Genomic DNA, 25,583 nt, shown 5'->3' with positions numbered 1-25,583 from the left:
TGCTAAGAAAGACAAGATGAGAGAGGTCCTGTGGTGGCTTAGTGGTAACGAACCAACCAGTATCCATGAGGATGTGGGTTCCATCCCTGCCCTTGCTCAGTGGGTTAAGGATCTGGTGTTGTGGTGAGCTGTGGTGTAAGTCACACACACAGATCGGATCCCACGTTGCTGTGGCTGTGGCTTAGGTCAGCAGCTGCAGCTCCCATTCGACCCCTAGACTGGGAACCTCCATATGCTGTAGGTGCAGCCCTAAAGAGCAAAAAAATCCCAAAGACAAAAAAGTAACTCCAAATGGTGTCCTCCTGTGGAGCCTTTCTGTGGGTCATGGGAAGTCCCCACCTGAAAAGAGAAGGGGAGCTGGCACCTGAGTGCCAGGTGGAAACTGCATCAGCCCAGCTCTACCTAGTGTGGAGCAGCACTGCCACCGTGTGGGCAAACTGGCTATGCCTGGACAGCCAAGGTGGCAGAGAAAGCAGGGGACCTCAAGAGCAGTCAGCCCCTGTTCAGGCATTTATTTAATGCTTGATAAACACCTACTACTGCCACTTACTCAACTAGAGCTGCTACCGCAGAGATTCCTGCTCTGGTAGTGAATGGAACTATGTCAATGATTTAGGCTGTAGTGAATATTTACCATTTATTCATCCCTTACTTGGGGCACTTTCATCTAGGGGTGGTTCTCACTACTCAGAAACTGTAAAGATGCATCAGCTTTGTGCAATGGGATTGTCTTTGCCTCCAAAGTTTTGGAGACAAGAGGACACACAGAGAAATGCAGAGCTTTGGTTACTCCATCTCGATTGTTATGAAAGAATGGGGAAGTGTATTTCTAGCAAAGACTTTTGCTTCTTTTTGTCTTAACAGTTTAATGGCATATTAAAAGCATGTCACAGGAACTTAGAAAATATAGAAAAGCAAAATCATGATCTCCTTGTCCCAACACCAAGATGATTAACATTTTTATATATTTCCTTTTTGTCTTTTTTCCTTGCATTTTGGGGAGCAATGATGTAACCATACGTGCATATGCTTTTGCACTTTACTTTATTGACATAGCGCAATAGCGTCATTATCATCCTGGTCATCATCGTCATCATCATAGCTGACGCATTCTGAGCGCCCATGGTGTCCAAGCCCTGTATTAGGGCTTCAAGTGTCATCTCATGAAGCTATAGAACAATCTTAGGAGATGGTATTATTATCCCCCTTTTTAATAGAAAAGATGACCAAGGCTCACAGGAGATCCATACACATCTTGCCTCTCATAAGTCTATCCCACGTTATGCACAGATTTAGTAATGATCATTTAATCTCTGTATTTCACGCCATTTATCCAGGCCCGTCGCTTTGTTTACTTGCCATGATTTTCCATCTTTAGTTGGAATATATATATATACACACACACACACGTATATATTTTGCTGATATGTATACTTCTGCAACAGGCCTCTCTTAATATATCTTTTTACATAGCTATGATTAATTTCTTAGGATAGCTTCTCAGAAGTGGATTTCTCAGTCAAGATTTTGAATCTTTGTATGGTTGTTGAAATTTCCAAATTGCTTCTCAGTGGGGTTGGTCCCATTGGTGCACTTTAGCCCTGCTGTCGGTAATATATGAGAGTGAGTGCCAGTTTCACAGCATCCTCACCAGCATTAAGTGTTAACATTGTCTAATCTAAAAGATGATAAATGATCTGATGACAATGATGGCCCTGACCGTCTCTCAGGCAAACTTCCAAGATGTGCAGGCAGCTGAGATGCAACAGGATGCATGCTTCAGGGGAGCGCATGCAACACCAGCACAGGGGAGGAGAGAGAAGTGGAAACGTCCCAGGTGAGCCAGGCACAGTGGGTGGCGTGCAGAGCAGGCGCGAAGGGCAGACGTGTGGCAGCTCTGGACGTCACCAGGATGTCACCACAAGGAGTTCAGTCACACAGGTGGGCAGTGCAGGGCGGAGTTCTACTGGTGAAGCAAGAGAGGGCACAGGTGCAGCCATTCCAAGGACTTGGATTTTATTCTGCAGCTCGAGGGGAACAACGGGGTGGCCAGAGCCAGGCGGTCACAGGTCTGGGCTGCAGAAAGAGAAGTTCCCACTGTGCAGAATGGATCGGGCGGAGGTGGGCGCTCTGACTGCAGGCGGAGGCAAGACCCAGGCTCTTCTGCCTTGAGTCCTTTCTTCTGAGTTCCGTCCGCCTGCTGCGGGCCCCACTGCCCCCACGCCCTCATTCTCCCCCTCTGCCCCCACCCTCACAGCATCTCCATCGCCTCGGATTGAGTGTCTCCCTGTAGAGGTGACTCTGCGGACATTCACTCATGTCTTTTACGCGCCTCTCACCCTCTGACTTAGCCCTGGGGCTGGTGCTCAGCCCCCAACCTTGGTTTGTCTGGAGGAAAGGAAGTACAGTTGCGAAAGCACAACTTGGTTTGGGTGTGGGTTTTTGTTTTTTCCCTTTTTAGGGCAGCGCCCGCAGCATATGGAGGTTCCCAGGCTAGGGGTCTAATCAGCTGTAGCCGCCGGCCTACGCCAGAGCCACAGCCACGCGGGATCTGAGCCGCGTCTGCAAACTACACCACAGCTTATTCAAATGCTGGATCCTTAACCCACTGAAATAGGCCAGGGATCAAACACCCATCCTCATGGATACTGCTGTGCCATAATGGGAACTCTCTTGTTTGTTTTCGCTGCTCCTGTGGCATGCAGAATTTCCTACACCAGGAACTGAACCTGCACCACAGCAAACTAGAGCCATAGCAGTGTCAACGCCAGATGCTCAACCCATTAAGCCACCAGGGAACTCTGTGAAAGCACATTTGGGACGAGGCATAACTGGGTTAGTGGTTGTATGGATGGAGTGGAGAAAAGACCCAAAAAAGATGTTTAATAGGGCAAATCAGTAGAAAACCGGCTCATTGGAAGTGTGAAGGGAGAGAAAGGAAGAATTTGGGCCTGACACCTGCTGTGCAGCTTAGGGATGCAAGCTGCCCGCCAGGTCCTTCTCTGCAGGTGGGAACAGAAAAGGGGGAGGAGAGATGAAGGAAGGAGCTTTGATGGTTTGAGTTCATGGTGCTGGGAAAGCAGGTGTCTATCCTCATATGCACTTTGGAAGAAAATTTGGGGATGGAGATAAAGATGGGAGGTTATTAGCCTATTTTCAGCATCAGCAGCAATAGGAGACATGTAGGCATCGACACACATGGGCACGATTGTTTGTCTAAAGCAGCTTGAGTTGCGACAAGTGAAGAACACTGGACTTAGAGTCAGAAGGATCTGGATTCAAGTACCAGTTCTGCCACTGACCGGCTGCCTTAGGGTTCTCCAGAGGAACAGAACCAATGGGAGATAGATATAGACAGACACAGAGATATGATTATAGGTTAGATAGATAGATAGATATTGCTTTAAGGAATGGATTCACACAATTAGTCCACATCCATAGGCCAGGCCAGCAGGCTGGAAAGTCACACAGAAGTTGATGCTGCCGGGAGCTCCCTGGTGGCTCAGTGGGTTAAGGCTCTGGCATTGTCACTGCTGTGGTGTGGGTTGGATCCTTGGTCTGGGAACGTCCATGTGCCACTTCAGGTGTGACCAAAAAAAAAAAATAAAGTTGATGCTGCCATCTGGAGGCAGGATTTTTTTCTTTGGCAAACTCTGTTTTTGCTCCGAGGCTTTTCATCTGATGGGATGAAGGGACCCTCTTTTCCTAAAACCCATAGCTGTTAACCACATCAACACCATACATTCACTGCCGCAGCTAGATTAGCATTAAATTACCTGGGCACTGCGGCCCAGCCAAGTTGACACAGAAGGCTAACCATACCCTCATCTATGTGACCTCTGGAAAGTACTTAACTGCTCTGTGTCTCGGTTTCCTCGTCTGTAAAACATAGTAAAAATTGCTTCCCAAAGAATTTGTATTAGGATTCTTCTAATGAAAGTAACAGAGGCACTCCTGCTGTGGTGCAGTGGATTGGCTATGTCTCTGAAGCACTAGGATGCAGGTTTGACCCCCGGTCCAGGACAGTGGGTTAAGAATCTGGTGTTCTTGCTGCTGTGATGGAGGCCAGTACTGTGGCTTGGATCAGATCCCTGACCCAGGAACTCCATATGCTTTAGGGCAACCAAAAAGAACAAAGAGAGAGAGAAGAAGATTATCAAAAATAACTCCTTGGAGTTCTCCTGTGGCTCAGCAGCTTAAGGATCTGGTGTTGTTACTACTGTGGCTCAGATTGATTCCTAGCCCGGGAACTGTTGCATGCCCAAGGCGCAGCCAAAAATTAAAACAACAGCAACAAAAAGATCCTTTAAGAACAAAAGTAACAGAACTCCATTCTGAACTTACTTGAGCTAAATAAGGAATTAACTGGCTCACAGTGGAAACTGGCTTTGGTCATAGTTAGATTCTTGGTTTCAAGTGACCAGCACTCAGGTTATGCTCCCATCCGGGCCCTGCTTTGCTCTACGGTCTTCGTTTCAGAAAAACAAAACGAAACAACCCAACAAAAGCCAGGATTCTCTCTCCTTGGGTTGACTGGGTAACTTGTCCATTTCTGAATCATCGTGAGGCTCGAAACGGAATATGCTGACGGGCCAGGCCTGGGTTGCACAGCCACCCCCAGAGCCAGGGTGAGCCCTCCGCAAGCCATGTGGACAGAACGTGAGGAAGGTGAATCCCCCAGAGGAAAGCAGCGTGTCGTTACCGTAAGAAAGGGAAGCAGATGCTGAGCAGGGAACAGCAGTTCCACTAGAGCGGGGCCAGTTGGCTGCCCAACACCCAACGTGCTTTGCTTCCCAAATAATCACTTGAAAAATGCTCCCCGTTATGGCAATGAACACCCACTCACTTGTGCCCAAAGGCAGACAGTCTGAAGCCATGCACTTGGGGTTTAGCCCCAGGTCGGGGCTCTCCAAGTGACAGGGGCTCCCTCTGGTCAAGTTCAAGAGTGAGTCACCAGGGACCCACCGCCTGGAGCCAAATGATAAGTGTCATCAGCCCCTTGTGTCCAGTGTGTCACGTGGTGGGAGAGTCGTTGACTACCTGCAGCTGAAAGTCCTCACTGATAACATACGGGACCCCACTGTGGTCACCGACCCATACCTCCCACTCCACGCCGAGGAGATGGAGCTGCGCCCGCCACACTCTCTGCAAAGCTGTCCTTCATCAGCTCTGCTCCTTGACCGCATCTCAGAAGGGCATCAGAGGACCGTTCCTTCCTGGCTCTGCGCACATTAATAGCTGCCTTGCCGGGGGATGTGGGGGTGGGGATGGGGCCAGGGAATCTAGAATTAGGGCTTCAGCAATCACACAAGCCTTTATTTTTTCTAGACTTGAAATTTCTCTAGCAAAACAACATTCATTTTTTTTCCTCTTTCTTTTGTTTTTTTTTTTCACGGCTGCACCCGGGGTTTCTGGAAGTTCCTCGGCGAGGGGTCGAATCAGAGCTGCAGCTGCAGGCCTACACCATAGCCTAGGCAACACCGGATCCGAGCCACAGCTGCATGACCTAGGCTGCAGCTTGCATCAACGCTGGATCCTTATCCTCTGAGCAGGGCCAAGGATCAAAGCCGAATCTTCACGGACACTATGTCTGGTTTTTAACCTGATGAGCCACAACGGAAACTCCATTCTTAAAAGTTCAAAAGGGCTTTTACCGTCCCTCTTCCTTCTGGATCAACCTAGTGCGGAGGCCATTAGAGACAGGCTGATTGCAGTGGCCCAAAGAAAGGTGACGGAGTCCCCACAGCTGTGCGGAACGCATCCCTGGGAGGAAGCAGCAGCAGAGACTGAAGTGTGGGTGAGGGGATAGGATGGGGGACAGCCCGGCCTGGGACCAGAGCACAAGTGGCCTGCAAAGGGCACCCATGCCACGTGGCAGGGGGTGACCTGGCCCAGGGTCAGAACAGAAACGGGATGGAGAAGTAGGGTCCCTGAAGCATGGGGGAGGTGGCTGGGCCTAGGGTGTCAGAGCCTGGGTGAGGTCAAAGGGCACCTGGCAGAGGGATGGACCAGGGCAGGTATCAGAGCTCATGGGCGGCGTGAAAAGGGAGTGGTGGGGGAGGGGCCCAGCCAGGCTGCGGACGTTAAATTCCACACAGGACCAGGAGGGTGTCCACAAGCGGAGGTGGGTGGAAGGCTGCCATGGGGGTGTGTGTGTGTGTGTGTGTGTGTGTGTGTGTGTGTGTGTGTGTGTGTCCACTGAGAAGGCCGAGGAGTTGCAGCCTACAGACCTTGGAACCACAGACCTTGGAACCAGGACTCCTTGGAGAAATAGCTGCTTGCTGTTCTCAGGTGGAGAAAGTACAAGATAAACCCAGAACATTGGGCGCCAGAAAGCAACGAAGTGCTCAAAAACCGAAGCACTCATGAGAACGTGGTACAGAAGCCAGCTTGAATGTGCTCCCACTGGGTGGCCAGACAAGGGATAATTTGGGCATCAGAATGAATAATGAGAGTAGCAATTCACCCAAAAAAAATACAGACAACCATTCATCTGCACGGATAAAGATAAAGGATACGCCTATTGAAATTTCGAGGGGCATGGTATATTCATAAATTTTTTTTTCTTTTGTCTTTTGTCTTTTTGTTGTTGTTGTTGTTGTTGCTATTTCTTGGGCTGCTCCCGCGGCATATGGAGGTTCCCAGGCTAGGGGTCGAATCGGAGCTGTAGCCACCGGCCTACGCCAGAGCCACAGCAACGCGGGATCCGAGCCGCATCTGCAACCTACACCACAGCTCATGGCAACGCTGGACCGGTAACCCACTGAGCAAGGGCAGGGACCGAACCCGCAACCTCATGGTTCCTAGTCGGATTCGTTAACCACTGTGCCACGATGGGAACTCCTTTTTTTTTTTTTTTTTTTTTTTTTTTTTGTCTTTTGTCTTTTTGTTGTTGTTGTTGTTGTTGCTGCTTATATTCATAAATTTTTAAAGTACCTCTTCACATATTCAGCCTCGATTAATGATATTTACTGCAAGGATGAACAAATACATACTAACTACAAAGGGGGAGGAAAGGAACTTTGCAGTGGAGGCGCCTGGCGGACACCGTCTCCATCAGCTGATCAAAGGGGACACTATCGGATACAGGAGATGGAAATTATGTGCCACCTCATAGGATGTGAGGAGAAATCCCATTATCACCTCCAGGATCTTCCTGTCAGAGGCGCTGCCTGAGTTTAATTGTGAGAAAAGTTCAGACAAACCAAAACCAGGAGACGTTCTGCACAATAATTGGCCCCTACACTTCAAAAATGTCCAGATCAAGGTTGACTCTTTGCACATAGATGAGATGTGTGTTCCTGGAGTGAGTGGTGGACACATCAAAATTATTATTTTTATGTTGTAAAGATCATCAGGGAAACAACTGGAGAAATCTGAATAAGGACGGCAGATTAACTAGTATTGTATCCAAGTTAATTTCTTGATTTCAGTTTTGACTGTGGTTAGGTCAGAGAGAGACATACCTGATGGTAGGAAATCGTAAAATATTTGCAGGTAATGGACACCACGTTGGAAACTCATTTTCGAGTGGTACAGCAAAAAGAAAGTTCTTTGTAACTTTTATGTAAATTTATGATTATAACTGGAAGGAGCTGCAGCCACTTTTTTCTTTTTTTTTTTTTTTATTAAAGTTGATTCACAGCGTTGTGTCAATTTCTGCTGAAGGCAAAGGGGCTCAGTCACACATCCATATACAGTCTTTTTCTCATATCATCTTCCATCCGTTTTTGAGGCCATTTTTTCAATCAAGTAAAAATTGTGGCTGTCTTTTTTTTCAGTCTGCCACCATGTCCAAAATAGAACCCTTGTTTCCAGCCCTTGGAGATTGTCCTTCCTATCTCAGAAAATGGCCTCAAACATCCCCACTCTTGCTGAAGGCAAAAGCTTAGGAGGCATCCTGGTTCTTTCAAACTCTCCATCTGATTCAGCAGCAAGTTCTATCAAATTCCCCTCCCGAGTAAGATTCACTTTCTATTGTGGCTACCGCCTCTCTAGCACAACCCACGATGTCTTCAGGATTGTGGGGGAGGCGTTCCCAGAGCGGTCCTGGGGTGGCTGTTACCTCGGTGTATCCTACAGCCAGGGGTCTGGCACTAGGCTGAGGCCCATCAAAAGGATGCTGATGGTCAGCTGGACTCCAGGGGAGGAGGGGAAAGATGCGAACTCTCGGAGCCCCTCCGCATTTGTCCATCTAGGTCAACAAACAAAGCGATGGGCGCTGCATCACTTCACGCGTACCCACGCACGTTCTTCTTTCGGCCAATCTAATGGGAAGAGTACATGGAAGGGGGTTCTGGGAAACTGTGCCGAGTGGACAGGGCGCATTTCTATCACACTGTCCCCTGACCACCCCGTCTGAAGTTCTCACCTGGCCCTACTCTATCACATTACCCATTGCACGTCTCCTGGTAGCACGTATTGATTGCCAGCTGCTGTGGTCTAATGTGTTTATTGTGGTGATCCCACCAGAAAGCTAGCTCGGGAGAGCATGGATCTCATTTGTCCTGATGCCTTTCCACCGAGGCCTAGACTAGAGAGCAGCACATGGTGTTGAATAAATGTCCCTCGCTACCGCCCCTTGGACGACTCCCTGTCGTTGGGATGTTACAGCATCCTACTTCCACAAGCTGATTTCTTTCACGTAATAGGAACTAATAGAATTATTTCAGTTTTGAGTAAACAAAATTCACTCTGACTTCATTAAAGGGGAATATACTGGTTCTTGGAGTGGAAATTCCAGTCCTTTTTCAGGGATGTCTGAATCCAGGGGGCTCCAAGGCCACTGAGATTTTGCTCTGCTTCTTGTGCATTGGTTTCAAGCTGAGGACGTCTTTCTCTTCAGGTGGCACCTTTTCTCATGGGTTCTGTGAGAATCGAATTTTTTTTTTTTCCCGGAAATTTCCATGAAAGTTCTGAGAGTAGAGGCAAATACTCCCTCTGACCACCCCCACCCCACTCCCAATAGAGTTGCCATTGAGGGAAGGAAGGAAAATGAAAGCCAGTTGGGTAAGTACATTCACTGCAGGTTGATTGTGAGGATCAAGAGATGATATTTTACAGTTTCCAGCATGTAGCAAGCCCTCAACTAATGATGGCTGTTACAACAATAATTAATATTGTCACGTAATTATGATTACTGCGTGAAAGCATGTTGCACACTTCAGGATGCCAAAACAGTGTTGGATGTCATTATCTCCTTCAGCGTTCCTAGAATTAGACAGTTCAGGAGCAGAGAGGAGGAGGCATGTGCCTTTCCCAGGCCCCAGGGGAACAGGGCTTTCTCTCTGGGCCCTGGATTAGGAGGGAAGGCAGGTCCTCTTGTAGTTCTCAGGATGGCCACGTGGTGGCAGCCTTAGCCCACTCGGCTCCCTTCCCAGCCAGGTGGCAGGCTGTCTATCCTGCTCATCTGGGCTTTCCAAGGAGCCTCAGGATCCCCAGTCCTCCTCAAACCTCCTGCCTAGGACTCTTCCTTGTGTTGGAGACCTGGCCGGGGGGGGGCAGGGGTTGAGAGGGGCACCTGCACATCGATGAGTACAAAGAATTTCTATGGTTCCCTGGGGTGTCAGGGTTGCAAGGGTGGGTGCAAGGAGGCTTTGGGAGTTTGGGGGCATCCATACCAGGAGTTCACAGGAAGAGGCTGGGTGTGTATTTGGTGAACAGCCTGGTTAAGAGACTCCAGGAGACATTTGTTGGGCATTTGCTGAGCATCCTTGCTCTACTGGAAGAAAGTCTGGCTTCTGAGTCCTGCGGCCCCCAAGCTGAAACCTAAGAATGTATCCTCCAGGCTTCTTTGCAGCTACCTTCTGGCCATAGGTGGGAGCCAGGGCCCTCTGACCAGACTCACGGATGCGAGCACCACCCTGGAGATGAGAACAACAGGAGGAGAGAGGTGGTTCTTCTCGGAGCCCGTTTTTCTGAATGCAGAGGCGTCAGCTTTCTCTTGGAGGTGGGGCTGGAGGGTGGGGAAGGTGGCAGCACATGGAAGGCCAGCTGCCTGACGTGGACTTGACATTGCTCAGGGGAGAGTGGGCAGTGGGGCCTTTCTCATCAGGCCAGCTTTGCAGTTTTGTTATGGTCACTGCTTTTAGAAGCGTGGGCTAATAAAGCCTTGTTCTCCAGGCCTCCTCCAGTGGCATAAATGGCTCCAGCCTCCTTTTAGTAAAATTCTGCTTTGGTTTAATCCACCAGAATCAGCTTCAGTTGCTTGCAGTTAAGAACCTTGGCAAGTTAAGTGCCCACCCAGATCTATCACATGCCAAGTGCAAACCGTCTTTTTTTTTTTTTATTACTCAATGAGTTTATTACATTAATAGTTGTACAATGATCATCATAACCCAATTTTATAGGATTTCCATCCCACACTCCCAGCGATCCCCCACCCCCCAAACCGTCTCCTTTGGAAACCATAAGTTTTTCAGTCTGTGAGTCGGTATCTGTTCTGCAGAGGTTCACTGTGTCCTTTTTTCAGATTCCACATGTCAGTGAAAGCATTTGCTGTTGGTGTCTCATTGTCTGACTGACTTCACTGAGCATGATAATTTCTAGGCACATCCATGTTGCTTAAAATGCCGGTATTTCGTTCCTTTTAATGGCTGAGTAATATTCCCTTGTGTATATGTACCACATCTTCTGGATCCACTCCTCTGTCAATAGACATTTAGGTTGTTTCCATGTCTTGGCTATTGAAAAGAGTGCTGCAGTGAACATCGGAGTACATGTGTCTTTTCGAGTCATGGTTTTCTCTGGATAGATGCCCAGGAGTGGGATTGCTGGATCAAATGGTAGTTCTATGTTTAGTTTTCTGAGGAAATCTCCATACTGTTTTCCACAGTAGTTGCACCAATTTACAATCCCACCAACAGTGTGATAGGGTTCCTTTTTCTCCACACCCTCTCCAGCACTTATTGTTTGTAGACTTTTTTTTTTTTTTTTGTCTTTTTGCTATTTATTGGGCCGCTCCCGCAGCATATGGAGGTTCCCAGGCTAGGGGTCCAGTTGGAGCTGTAGCCACCGGCCTACGCCAGAGCCACAGCAACGCTGGATCCGAGCCGCGTCTGCAACCTACACCACAGCTCACGGCAAAGCCAGATTGTTAACCCACTGAGCAAGGGCAGGGACCGAACCCGAAACCTCATGGTTCCTAGTCGCATTCGTTAACCACTGCGCCACGATGGGAACTCCTGTTTGTAGACTTTTTGATGATGGCCATTCTGGCTGGTGTAAGGTGGTACCTCATGGTGGACAACCCACAGAATGGGAGAAAATATTTGCAAATGAATCGACTGACAAGGGATTAATCCTCAAAATTTATAAACACCTCCTACCACTCAATACCAAAAAAACAAACAACCCCATCAAAAAATGGGCAGATCTCAACAGACAGTTCTCCAAAGAAGACATACAGATGGCCAAAAAACATATGAAAAGATGTTCAACATCACTCATTATTCAAGATATGCAAAGCAAGCCCTCTTTTAAGTTTCAAACAATTCTATGAGGTAGGAATTCTCGTTTTATAGCTGAGGCGAACATACTCAGAGAGGTTAAGTATTTTGCCCATGGTCACACAGTGCTGACGTACCAGAGCCCCAAGCCCAATGCAAGGTTTGTTGCTCTCTGGGTCCATGTCCTTTCCACTGTGCTGGGCTCAGTGACATCAGGGCAGGGACAGTGTCTTTCATTACCCACCTAGTCGGTGCTTGATAAATATCTGACCCTAATTAATACCGAACAAGTGAGTCACTGAAAATGCCAGCGTCTTTTATCCTTGGAGCGCGGTGGAGCTCAGCATGTTTTTGGGGTGAAGGGCAAGTCCTGGTGAAAAATGGCAGGTGAAACCCGTCTCAGAAAGCCTCACCTCTCTTGAGAGCCCTGTCTCCTGTTGGCACCAGCCTCTCTGCTCCATCTGGGACTTAGGTCCCTGGAAGGTGAATTTGAACAATGACCAGGAAGGAGCATAGGGACATTTTGCTTCCTTTGCGTTCAGTGGCGATGGGTGCTCAGAGTCACAGCTTTCAAAGGAATCTAGGATCCGAACAGAATCATCCATGCCTCTGAGGCATCACTCCCAGTGCCCAAAGAGTGGCCACCCAGCCTCTACGTAGAGACTTGACAGTCCACTTCTAGGGCTGTGTGGAGACGTGGTCTCTCTCTGCTTTGCAAAGCCAGCTTCCCTACAGTGCGATTCTGCTGGAGCCCAAAGGAGTGTCACTTGACGCCCACTCTTTTTTTTTTTTTTTTTTTTTTTTTTTGCTTCTTAGGTTACATTTAAAAAAATTAATTTACAAACATTTATTGAAGTATAGTTAATTGACAGTGTTTTGTTAGTTGCAGGTGTATAGCAAAGTGATTCAGTTATACACACACACACACTACACACACACACATTCTTTTTCAGATTCTTTTCCATTATAAATTATGACAAGAAACTGAGTGGAGTTCCCTGTGCTACACAGTAGGTCCTGGTTGTTCACCAAGTTTAGGCACAGTAGTGTGTATACATTAGTCCCAGACTGCTGATTTATCTCTCCTTCCCCCACCCCGTTATCCCCTTTGGCAACTATACGTTTGCTTTCTATGCCTATGAATCTATTTCTCTTTTCAATAAGTTTATTTGCATCATTCTTTTTAGATTTCACACATAAGTTATATTATATGATGATCGTTTTTTCTCTGATTACTTCACTTAGTATGAAGTCCATCTAGGTCCATCCGTGTTGCTGCAAATGGCATTATTTCATTCCTTTTTATGGCTGAATAGTATTCCATTGGATATATGTACCACATCTTTATCCTGTCCTCTGTTGATAGACATTTAGGTTGCTTCCATGTCTTGGCTATTATAAATAGTGTTGTTGTGAACACTGGGGTGCATATATGTTTTTGAATTTGAATTTTCTTCAGATACATGCCCAGGACCACGTCCTTTTTATTTTTATTTTTATTTTTTCGGTCTTTTGTCTTTTTGAGGGCTGCACCTGTGGCATGTGGAGGTTCCCAGGCTAGGGATCTAATTGGAGCTGTAGCCATAGGCCTACACCACAGCCATAGCAACACTAAATCTGGGCCGCATCTGTGACCTACACCACAGCTCACGGCAACGCCAGATGCTTAACCTGCTGGGCAAGGCCAGGGATTGAACCCGCAACCCCATGATTCCTAGTCGGATTCGTTTCTGCTGCACCAGGACGGGAACTCCCATGTCCTTTTTTAAATTGATGAGCTTTCAGATGTGTGAAGGCAGCCTCCCGAAGTGTCCTTGACCCCGCGTCCTCCCACTTGCTCCCAGCTCTTCTTCGCCAAGTGAAACAAACATGCCTCCTCCCCAGATGTGGCTCTGAGTTCCTCCCACCTCCAGCGCTTCTGCCCTGGATGTGCCCCACTGGCCTGTGGCACTTCTTGGATGAAAGCCATACAGCAAGTGTGGTCTGCCTAGTGCCAGGCAGAGTGTTGGCTCACGTGTCCCTCACCGTGGATACCTGGGTTCCAATTCTGGCCGTGTGACTTTGGGCAAGTTATCAAACCTCCTGGTGCCTCAGTTTCGCCACCTGTCAAATAGAGTTCATCTACGTCATAGAACTATTAGAAGGACTGACAGAGTAAATCTGTGTTAATTAGAAGAGTGTCTGACCTAGTGTTCTAGAATGTGAAATAAAAAGAAATACTACCGTCAGTGTCGGTACCACGAGCATTTCTGAAGGTCTGCACTGCATCGCCTGCCTCCCATACTGACTTTACAGCCAGTTCAAAACCCCTTGTCTTTTTTTCCCCCTTTTCTTTCTTTTTTAAAAACTATCCTCCACTGCTAAGCCCATCCCGCCTGCATGTGCTTCTGCAGTTGGATTTCGGAGAGCGAGCAGGAGTTTACATCTGTCCAGGGACCAGATATCATCTCGGCTGCTCCTTGTCTCAAAGGGCTGGCTTGCCCAAGGCTGGCTCCTCCCCCAGCGTGTGTGGTGCATCGTGCTGAGCCCTGGGCAGCGTCTTGCTGATGCCCGACACCTGACCGTGTCTGCGGCCCGTCCTGTTGATCAGGGCGGTACTACAGAGTCTCCCACAGGAGCCTTTCCCCACCCTGACCTGGACGGGCTGGAGCGTCAGGCCGGATGCCCACAGTGGGGATGTTGAAGCAAGATGGTCCCCAGACATCCGTGTGCTGGCCTTCCCCCCGCCCCCTGCAGTCTCAGGACCACCGCTAGTGAATCTGGCCTCCCCAGATCTGCAGCCTCAGGATCTGGGCTCCAGGAACTTGCCGTTCACACCTTGTCTCAGGAGAGGCTGAAGCCAGGCCCGGGGACGATGCAGGAGCCTGGCCAAGTGTGGCTGCAGACGAGAGTGGCCATGGGCCTCCCAGCCTGAGTGGCTGCCTCTGGGAGACCCTCTCCTTGTCGCAAAGGACCCACTTTCTTCTGCCCTTCAGCTTTAGGACAGGGAGGGGGCAGGACCTGTGGGCTGGATCCCTGGGCCCCAGGGTGTGGCTCCTTGGACAAGCCGACCCCTTCTCGGTCTGAGAGCTCATCCAAGTCCTGCTCCTTGTGTTCACGGTCATGTTTCCAACAGGCCCATTGATGGCCATGGAGACAGGAAGCTCTCTCAACAGACAGAGCCTGTGCATTATCTTGTTCTGGGCTGGGGCTGACAGCCAAGCGCTGGGCTCACCTGCTCAGGAAGAGGACACTGCGCAGTGCTGGCCCCAGCAGGCCAGCCTGCAGACACCTGGGGACAGGGGCACCGTCGCAGACCACACCACCTTATTCTCCTGCCTCCGCTCATTCTTCCCAGCCGCCAGCCCAGAGGTTTTGCCCTTAGAGAAAACTCCAAGGGAGGAAGTTCCCCAGGCTATAGCTCGGGCAGCCCTGCCCATGGCTTTGAGTAACAGGATGGGGCAGACCCAGGCGCAATGTTCCTGCCTTTAGTTTGCTTGTTTTTGTGCCACGCCCACGGCAGGCAGAAGTTCCCAGACCAGGGATCAGATGAAACCCAAGCCACAGCAGTGACAATGCCAGACACTTAACCCACGGCAGGGCCACCAGGGAACTCCTGTTCCTGCCTCTCGTGATCCCCTCACCCAAGTCTTCCCAGCCTGCCTCCATCGTGGAGGGGCTGCTCGCTGGCTGGGCTTTGTCACCAGCTTGGAGGAAGGTGATCTGGGGCTGGGACAGGCACAGCAGCTCCTCTCCAGCCTCATGTGAGCCCTGTGACTGGACCCTTGCTGGTACCCAGGGTGCACTTCCTCCAGGATTCCAGGTAGTGGGCGCTGCTGTGTGGTCAAGTTCAAAGGCACTTCCCTGGCCAGGTATAGACTCTGCTTGCACTTACACACAGCCTCACACACACACTCACAAGGGCAGGTACCAGTGCCCTTTCAGTTGTGTATTCATTCACTCCATGGTGCATAAAGCAGGCAGATACCACGCTCCCACTTTGTGGCAGTTGCTTTATAAGTTACCAGGTTAAAGCATGAATAAAACAGACACAGAACCTACCCTGGGAGAGTTTAGAGTCAGAGGGAAAGAGAAATTTCAATGAGAGATTAAAAAAGAGTGGGGTCTTAGAATATAAGCGGAGGGTACATTAAAACTATTTTACAGACTGTATTCTGTGGACACTGGTTACAGTGAAGCTGGGAGACCTTCTTCTGGGTCAGAAGCGACCACGTGGGTTGAGAGATCTTGGGGCATCTGAAGGACCCATGTGAGGGGCTGGGTGACCGCAGCTATTTACAATGGTGGAGAAGCCTTTCAATATCTTAACAACTTGTTACCACTGTCCCGGGGAGCTGGATACGGGCCCTGGAGAAACCATCACGCAGGAGGTGTGCCACCTGCGTCAGGTGTCAGGAAAGCCTTACCTGATCAGGAGATGTCTAAGCCGAGCCCTGAGGATGGAGTAGGAGTCAGGATTTGTGGGCGCTGGGGGTGCTGGAGCGTGTTCCAGAGAAAATAAGAAGAGCTTGGGCCGACGAGGCCCCAGAGGTGAGTAAGAGCGCAGCATAATGAAAGAAATACAACTGTTCACTAATTCTGGCTCCGGGAGTGCGGAGGGGAGTGAGGGGGAGACTGAGGGGGAGACTGAGGCGATGGGCAGGAGAGGTAATTCGGTGATGCCCATGACACTGAGAGGGCTGAGAGGTGGAACTTTCATTTGAGGGAGAAGGGATTTCTGCCACCCCATGGCACGGCAGCCTGAAGGAGAAGTTAAGCTCAACATTGGAAAAAAATTTTCAGGTCATCTTCGCTCGAGTGTCTTACCCACCACGTAAGCTTGCCAGCCGAGAAAGGCTCCTTCAGGTTTTTTGGTCTCTGCGTAAGGTCAGCTCCTCAGAGAGGCCTCCCCCGATTCTTCCATGTCAGGTAGCCGTCCCTCCTTCCTGACCTGCTAGCTTCCTTTCCTCTCTGCAGTTTCTTCCTGCCTTCACCCAAATTAGAGCGTAAGCTCTGTGACAGTGAGGCCTTTGTTTCCCTGGCGTCTAGAACAGCCCTGGCCTTGGCAGGTGCTCAGCAATATGTACTGAGTAGATCTTGAGTGGATAAAGAAAGATGCCTTGAGAGGATGAGAAAAAGGCTGGTTACCAGTGATGGAAGCTGCCTTTAGGAAGGAAGGTGCTGCCTCCTTAAACAGGAACCAAGAGGTGGTGGGGGGGATTGGGTGCAGGAGGGTTTGTAGGTTTCATGTGTGTACAGGAACCAAGAGGTGGGGGGGGGGGGACTGGGTGCAGGAGGGTTTGCAGGTTTCGTGTGGGCAGTTGAAGGTGTTCCTTTCCGCCAACTGCTCTTTTCCTTTAGACGAAGGATGCTAGACCACTGGCTGAGGTGGAAGGGGAGGCTGGTGGCGGGGTTGGTTTGGGGGAGGTGAAGACATTTTGTAGAATATGAGTGAGTTGTTGAGAAATGTTAGTGGATTATCAGGCAGTGCTAGCGGCTGAGCATAGTTGAGAGGGACTTTATTTATGTCCTAATGTGACTTGGTCTGTGGTTTTTCTCCAGCAGTACCCAGATGCCCAGCGGTGGGCAAAGAGATGGCAGCTGAATGATTTTCTGGGTCTAGACTTTTACTAGGGGGATGAAAATTGAAGCTGTTTTGGCAAGGGGGTGTTGGATTTCGGGGATTGGGTGGGTGGTTGATGCAATGGACCATGGAATTGAAGCTGGGTATGGATGGAGCAAAGGGAGAATGTAGCAAGCAGGGAAAAATCTGGGAGTCAGTGAGTAGACACCTCAACAAGGACAAAGCACTGGTTTATCGGGCAAGGCTGAGAGAGTGCTGGATGCATCAAGGCAGGGTTGGAGTGCGGGGAATCTAAATCTCAATTTGTGATTCAGGCTGGATGACTGAGGTGATGATCAAGTCTGGGGGTTGGCCAAGGGCTGAGGTGGTGCAAGGTCCCTGGAGATGCGGAGGTCAAGCTGAGTGTTGGAGGGTTGTTCATGTCAAGCACTGAAGTCACCCTGGGGGATGGAGGAACTTCAAGAGAGGGGAAAACCACGACTGAAAGCCAAGGTCTTCATACATGAGGGGCGGAGTCAGGAGGGCACTTGGCAGTGGAATAAGAGGTCCTCCCAGACTGTCCCTGCAAGCTGGCCCCTCCCCTCCTCCCTCCCCATGGAAATGTCATTGTTCTAAGTGCCAGTTAAAAATTCATTCTGTTTCTGGAGTTCCCGTCGTGGCTCAGTGGTTAACGAATTCAACTAGGAACCATGAGGTTGTGGGTTCGATCCCTGGCCTTGCTCAGTGGGTTAAGGATCCTGTGTTGCCGTGAGCTGTGGTGTAGGTCGCAGACATGGCTCAGATCCCGCGTTGCTGTGGCTCTAGTGTGGACCGGTGGCTATAGCTCCGATTGGACCCCTAGCCTGGGAACCTCCATATGCCACGGGAGTGGCCCAAGAAATGGCAAAAAGACCAAAAAAAAAAAAAAATTCATTCAATTTCTTCCTTGACTTAGAGCTGCCTCTGGATATCCCTCTTCTGGGTTCCATGCTTGGTTCTCTCCTCTTTTTAATCTATGTGAGGTTCCCTTCCCTTTGCCAGGGTTTTAGACACAAGCTCTGTGCTGACAGCTCCTACATGTGTCTCTAGACTGGACCACTTGAACTTCAGTCTATTCAAAACCTTCCCGAGGATGTTGCCATGGATCTCACACTTACAGAACCAGACTCTAAAGCCCCCAAACTCTGTTCCTCCTTTACTGCTTTTAGAGAGTTAATGGCAATTCCATCCTTTGAATTGTTTGGGCCCCAAGTCTGGAAATCATCCTTGATGCCACTCTCAAATCCATACCTAATCCATTATTCAGTCTGGCTGCTTTTACCTTCAGCGGAGCCAGACTCTGGGCATTGCCCACCTCCCTTGGAACCAGCTGGCTCCAAGCTCCCCATCTTGTCCCATCCGCATCAGTGCCTCCTAATTGCACTCTGTCCGTCCTCTCTGTGCCCTCCTGTGTTCTGTTCTCTGCCCAGCAGCCAGAGTGATAATTTTAAAACTTAAGTCGTGTCAGGGTTCTGCTCAAAATTTTCCCTTGGCTCTCCATCTCAGTTGAAGAAAAAGCCCAATTTCTAACAATAGCCTACAGACCCTCTGTTTTCTAGCTCTGGATTCCTCTGACTTATCTCCTGCCTCTGCAGCCTCTGCCCTACATCCTCCCTTGCTCTCAGCTCCAGCCACACTCCCCTCCTTGTGCTTTATCAAACACACCAAGCAAGTCCTCACCCCAGGACCTTTGCACTTGCTGTTCCCTTTGCCTGCGATATCTTCCTTCAGATACTTGCAGGGTTCAGTAGCTCACTTCTTTCAGGTCAATGCCCAACGTCATCTTTTCAGAGAGGGCTACTCTGACTTCCCTCTTCACCATAATAGGCTAAATCATGGTGCAGTAACAGATCCTAAGGTGGAATGGCTTCTGACATAAAGGGTTATCCGGTGGTATGCTGGGGCCAGGCCTGTACTAGATCAAGAGAGGCAGTTATTAAATTTTCAAGAAGTTCGTGAGTCAGTGTTAAACAGAGTCATTATTAAAAGTTAAATCATGGACTCCCTGTCATGGTGCAGTGGAAACAACTCTGACTAGGAACCATGAGGTTGCGAGTTCAATCCCTGGCCTTGCTCAGTGGGTTAAGGAAAGAAAGTTAAATTACACAGAGTTACAATGAACAAACATTAAATATGAGGGCAACACATACTCGAAACTCCTCAGTTCTAAATTGTTGTACTATATTTTACTATGATTAATGTATACAAACTTTATTATTATTACTCCATAGTACCATGACCTCTGTGCTTGAGGTTAGTTATGTCTCTTTTGTCTTACGGTGGAAATGCCATATAATGATGTGGAAATATTATATAACAATGTGCTGCTTTGCATCTCTGTCTTACTGCTCATCCTGTAAGACAGGTCGAAATCAGCCTTATTGGGAATATCTACATACCACTGACATCAGTAAATTCTACAAATCAGGGTTTGATTGTGTTGGTGTGTGTGTGTGTGTGTGAAGACTTAAGAAAGTGATGGAGAAAACATTGATGATGCAGATTCAACTTTAAAGTGTGCCACGTCTGCAGATATTATACTGCAAATAGCGATATTGAAGCAGTAGCCTATATTCAAAAATTTATACCTGATTCGGCAAAGAGGTAGCTTAACGCTGATGATGTTCCGACACATAGGTCTTCATGTGTCACTTATCTTGTTAATATAAATGAATACATCAATTGACATTCTTGTTGGCACAACGGTCATCCATCATTTGCAACCATAGGTTGATTATGGATACAAGACTTCAGCAAAAATGAACCAAAGCATCTGTATCAATTAGATGCATGGCATTTCAATAGACAGTCCTATATGTTTTGCTCCTTGTAAAATGCATTCTTTGGATCAACGTTTATAGTAAACACACACACACACACACACACACACCACGCCTCCCATACATGTATACTCCCCTCCTCCCCGCCTTCGGAGAGCTGGTTGTTAAACATCAACTGGGTTGATCCACCTGCATGCTCCATGTCCTCCATGGGTCCTCTGTTCACACCCCTGGCTCTGGGCCCAGGTGCTGGCCCTTCCACTGTGTGCAGCATTGCTGTCTGCTGTGGCAGGACAAGAGGGTCACTGGCTTTCAAAGGCTCTGCCAAGAAGTGACATGCACCCCTCTGCTTGTGCTCCATTGGTGGAAGTAAGCCACATGGCCATGCCCACTGCAAGTAATTGGGGAAGGGCAATCCTATTACATGCCGGGAAGGAGGAGGAGACCTGGGATCCTGGTCAAGAGCCCTAGTGATGCCACAATAAACTTGGTGCTTGTGTGCGTATTGCCTGCCCCACCCCCTACACTGAATGAACATTCCACTGGCGAGAGTGCTGTTCCCTGCTGTCTCCCGGAGCACGTTGGAGGCACTCGGGAAATACTTAGTGAAACTGAGAGCACACTAGCCGGAAGGAGGAAGGCTCTGGAAGCCAGCCCTTGTGGCTCAATGGAGAGGGTCATCCAAATTTGATAAGCATGTGCCCTTATGGCCTCTCACCCGACCACATGCAGGTGGAAATCTGTGGTACAGGAAATGGCAGAGATGCCTGTGGTTCTGCACCATTCAAACAGGCCCTTGGGCCATTGACGAAACAGACCCTGGGAGTGGCTGGAGATACCACCCCGGGGAAGGCTCCACTGACCCAGGCTGGGACCAAGGGGAGGCCCACGACACCAATGATGGGATCACTCAGACTCGTGCAGCTGCAGGGTTGGCCCTGAGGAAGAGTCACCTTTTGCCCCCTGGCCCCCAAGCCTGCCTCCCCCTCGTCCTGGCCCCGGAGCCAGCTAGCTCTTCTGCAGGAACTCAGTTCCACAGTTTAACAGGTAATCCCACCCTGCTGTCGGCTTCTTCACAACACAGCTGACAGTAGAGGATGTGAGAGAATTCTGAGCAGCGGCCAAGCTTTCTTTGCTCTCCTCTGTCTGGATCAGAGACATCGATCAATCCCATGGGCTAAATTAAGGCTCCAAGTGCCGAGAGGTATGAAAAAGTAGTAAGGAGAGGCATCATGCATTATTCTGGAATAGCCTGTCTACCTCCATACTCACACCTTGGGGCTCAGGTATACATTTCCTCAAGGTGATTTTGATGTTATCACACACCAGGGATGCAACAGTGCTTTTCTCGTTTGTCGAGTCCCTACTATGTGCCAAGAAAGCGCTCCACTGGGCTTTCCTACACACTGCTTCGTGCATTCATCAGCACCCAACTCTATTAGTTTGGCATGTCCTGTTTGTCCAAAGAGGAACCTGAGTCTGGGGGAGATGAGAGAACTCTGCCAGGGTCCACAAGGAAGTGGCAGAGCCAGGATTTGAATGAAATCTTTCTGAATCGGATGTCTGGCCCCTCTCAAGAGGAGGCCTCTATCAACCTGAGAGAAAAGACGAGAAACTATCATCCAGGCCACATGCACTCAAGACACTGGGTTCACTGGGATGATCTAGGTGGGAAAAGAATCTGAAAGAGAATGGATACGTGTACATGTACAACGGAATCACTTTGTCCTACAGCAGAAATCATGACCACAAAAAATAAATAAAACAAAAAATGCATTGATCAGGAATCTTGGCCACGCGGCTGCCAACGGTGACAGGACAATGGTTCTCAAAGTGTGACTCCCCAAAGAACAGCAGTGACATCACCTTGGAACTTGCCTGAAATGCCAATTCTTGCGTTCCACTGCAGACCTGTGAGAGTAGCACTCTAGAGGGAAAATCCAACAATCCATGTTTTAACATCACCAGAGGATTCAGCTGGAATTTGAGAACCATTGTTGAAAAGGATCCCTTGTCAGGAAGAGGTCAGATCGAAACTATTAAAAAATGAAAAAAAAAAAAAAAAGTAGAGAATTGACTGAACACGAGAAACCAACTATAATGGAAAAAACAAACATCTTTTAAAAAAGGCACTGGGTTTAAATGAAATCTTAAAAAAAAAAAAAAAAAAAAAAAAAAAGCCCACAGGCATCTCCACATTTGATTCTCAGGACAGACTTCCACTGACTTGAAATAAATCCCAGGTGGACCATCACGGCATTTTTTTTTTCTTTCCATTTTTATTGAACACAAGTATTCTGACAGAATGCAAAGTCAAAATTCTCAGTTAGTACTCAGTATTTACACCCGTGAGAATGGAAACAAAGGTGGTATCGATGTTTCACTTGGTAAAAAGTTTGTAACAAGAGAGAAGGCCCCCAAAGTCGGGAATGCTGGGGAGAGATGTTAGTGGGGGGTCTGATACCCGCCGTCCAGACAGACAGCCTAAGTGAAAAACCTGGGACTGGAAGGCTCCATAGAAAAGTGGGAAAAGAACGCTCCACTTCAAAGCTGCACTATATACACCACGGCCCTTCAGGGTTCGGAGGCCCCGCGCCCGGCCCTCGAGCGCCCCTCCGGCTGAACCTGGCCACGCCGGCGGCTTATGTGAATACATATGTATGGCACATACACATATAGACACACAGACACTGGAAACTGGTAGAGTGAGCCCTCCTTCACAAAAGCCAAAAAGGAAAACTCTAAGCTTTTCTCTCTTAACAAAAAAGATAGAACGTCTGGAAAATAAAGGGACTCCCTCTTTGATTTTGGAGAAAGCATCGCTCTCTTTTTGTTTCTTGTGTTTCCCAAGACAGGAAAGCGCACGCATGCAGAGACACATCTATGTATACAACGGGAGAGGGGCAGAACGACAGGTGGGCAGAGTCTTGGGTTCCAGCTAGTGGCAGAGCCAGGGTTCTGGGGGTGGGAGGCAGGGGAGTCAGCTGCGCTGGGCCAGGTTATCTGAGGGTCGATCATACCTCTTTGACTTCCTAAGCATCGGAACCACAATCAATGGCGAGATGCGCAGTCTCAAGATGAGGTATAGCGCGGGCTTGGCCGAGGTGCTCAAAGCCTTTCATGTCATCAGCTGAGGAACTGAGTCCACCGACAACCCGGGGGGACAAGCAGAGCCCACTCCTCCCCGCTGGGCCCTCCCTGTCGGTCTGTCTCAGAGGCCCAGGGCTCCCTCTGCTGCGTTCTCTAAGGACTGTCTTCACCTAACTGGTTCCTGAGGGCCTGTGCCTTCAAACCATGGATCTGAGCGGTCCCTAGCATCAAAGAGCCAGAGCCATGGAGGCTGGGGTCCTCCATTTCCATCCCCAGGAGCTGAGAAAATGCAAAACAACCCCACATTTAGCAAATGACAAGACCATTATTTTTCACAGTTTGAAATTATAATCTAGCAGAGTGCCACTGATCAGACCGCAGAAGTGTCAGAACACGGGGGAGTGTGGCCCACAGAACAGACTCAGGGGTGGGCTTGCCGCCCTAACCTCTTGCCGTGTCGTACCTCGGGAAAGGTACCCGCAGAATGCCGATTTCTGCTGACTCCACGTCTTCATCCTCATCGCTTTTATCTCCTTTTCTTTGTTTAAAGGCTTCAATTCCTTTTAAGAGTTATTTTTGCTTCCTGAATATTTTTTTTTCTGAACTATCTGCTATACCTTCCACAACCAAACTATGTTGAAGTTTTATTTCGATACTATGACAAAAACACGTTTCACACTAAAATATTCACGCATCCACAGTGCACAAGCTTGCAGTTCTAAAGTAGAATGAGGGGAAAAAAAGCAAAATGTCTATACAAAGGGCTGGCTTTTCCCTTCTCCCCCCTCCCATCCCCCTTAAAGTTTCTGTATTTTTCCCCCCACTTGGTTTCCAATCCAGGAAAGTTGTGTTATGACTCCAGACAGCAGGTTGGGTTTTTTTTTTTTTCTTCTTCTTCTTTTGTTTCTACAAATGCCGCCTAAGTGAACAGAAGGCCGATGTTATTTTACTTCAATAGATTTCCAAAAAAAGACACTAATTCCCTGAAGCACACATGCTCTTCCGCTCAAATCTAGATTCTGGGCTCAAAAGGAAATTGTATGTATATATTTTATTTGGCTTTCTACAAAAAGGGGATGTTTGGGGTAAAAAAATGTGTGTTCACCAAGACCAGCCCCAGCTATACAATCTTCTCTGCTTCATTCAACAAAGCCTAAGAGTCCTTCCAAAGAAAGGACGGGGACACCTGGGGAGCAGATCCTTTTCACAGATACAGGCAGGTGGTGGCTTCTCGGAAGTGGTCTCACCCCCAAGCAAACGACAACAACAAAAGAACCAAAAACCCGAAAGCAAAACCATTCCAGAACGAGATGGATTTTCACCTGAGCTGCACACAGGCAAAAATTTAAAAATCAGAACTCACTGGGGGGGAAGGGGGGGGAAGAGCCACTGTAAACAATCATATTTTGTAAAGTTATCCTGTGAGGATCCTACACCTCTAGGCAGTACTTGTAACTTAGAAAACAAAAGGCAGCTATTTTACGTGGACAATGAAACGAAGTCAAATAGTGGTCAACTTGTAAACACTGGAAAACAAAGTTGGCAGAAAAGGAAAAAAAAAAAAATTAAAAACGAGAGCGAGAGAAGAAAAAAGAAAAGGAAAAGAAATCTGAATACTGCAAATTGAGAGCTACCCCCAGAAGCTGCAATTTGGCATTCTTCCTACAAAACAAGAGTCTATGTGGGAATTGAATTCAGCTAGAAAGGTGACACACTTTGCATACTGAACAAATACAAAGTGAACAGAAATTATAACTTATTTATGAGGTTTTACAGAGTTCAAACTCGACTGAAAGTATAAAAATAAACTTGGACTTTGTTCATTCGGTTAGTCTTAGTGCCTGGAAGTATTTTTCGGAACCTGGTCTGTGCCAACCAGGCACCACCAAGTGTGGTCTTCCTGAACCTAGATTTTTTTTTTCTTTTTCTGAGCTTCCTAGATTCTTAATTTGGGGTCCTTTTGTTTGATTTTTAAATGGTTTCAGGGAACGGAGTGTCCTAGTTTGGCTGTGGGTTTCATCTTTTTGTCTCATTTTCTTACAAGTGACTGTACAACAGAGGAACCCTTTCTATAAACCTACAAAAAGGAGCTCCCGTGTTGATCTGTTTAGTTTTTTCTTTTTTAAAGGCAAAAGACACTAGAGGAATGAAATGCGTGTGTGTGTGTGTGTGTGTGTGTGTGTGTATGTGACTGGAGATGCTCTGGTGAAGCTGTTGTGTCACTTGTTATTTTGATCTTTGCTGGTGTCTCGTCACCCATCACGCTTTGCTCTCGTTCTCCTTTGTCTGTGGGGCATCATTGGGGACCGTCTCGACGTCGGCTGGCGCTGGCTTCGTTTCTGTCTCCTGGCACTCCGGCTTTGCTTCTACAGGGCCCTTCCTGCAGAGAATCGGGAGAACAGCGCTGAGTCCACGGTCTCTGGCAACACACCCTTCAGCCAGTCCCTCAAAGTGGGGTTCAGTTAGAGCACTGCCTCCAACCTCAGCGGCATGGGGGGATCCCCCGGAGCCTCTAAAAATCACGGATGCCTGGGCTGTATCCCCAGAAATTCTGATTCAATGGGTCCGAACATGGTGACTTTTAAAAGCACCCATGTGGTTCTAACATGCAGCCAAGGTTGAGAGCTGCTGAATCAGAGGAAGGAGCCCTTTCCTCTTTCAGCCCTGATCTGATGCTGGGAGCTG

The 25,583-nt window shown here is 48.5% G+C and overlaps 1 protein-coding gene across 26 annotated transcripts in view; it reads right to left on the bottom strand.

Annotated features, from left to right (window-relative positions):
- Positions 22,068–25,583, bottom strand: part of NCAM1 (neural cell adhesion molecule 1) — a 332,004-nt gene continuing 328,488 nt past the window's right edge. For all 26 annotated transcript variants that reach the window (XM_021062815.1, XM_005667344.3, XM_021062793.1 and 23 more), the window contains one exon: positions 22,068–25,278. In XM_021062815.1, the coding sequence (XP_020918474.1) occupies positions 25,158–25,278 (121 nt within the window). In that variant the 3' untranslated portion in view covers positions 22,068–25,157. The remainder of the gene's footprint in view (positions 25,279–25,583) is intronic.

Source organism: Sus scrofa, chromosome 9 (assembly GCF_000003025.6).
Source record: "Sus scrofa isolate TJ Tabasco breed Duroc chromosome 9, Sscrofa11.1, whole genome shotgun sequence".
Taxonomy (NCBI): domain Eukaryota; kingdom Metazoa; phylum Chordata; class Mammalia; order Artiodactyla; family Suidae; genus Sus; species Sus scrofa.
Note: the sequence above shows the minus strand (reverse complement) of the source record. Positions and strands in the feature narration are given on the sequence as shown.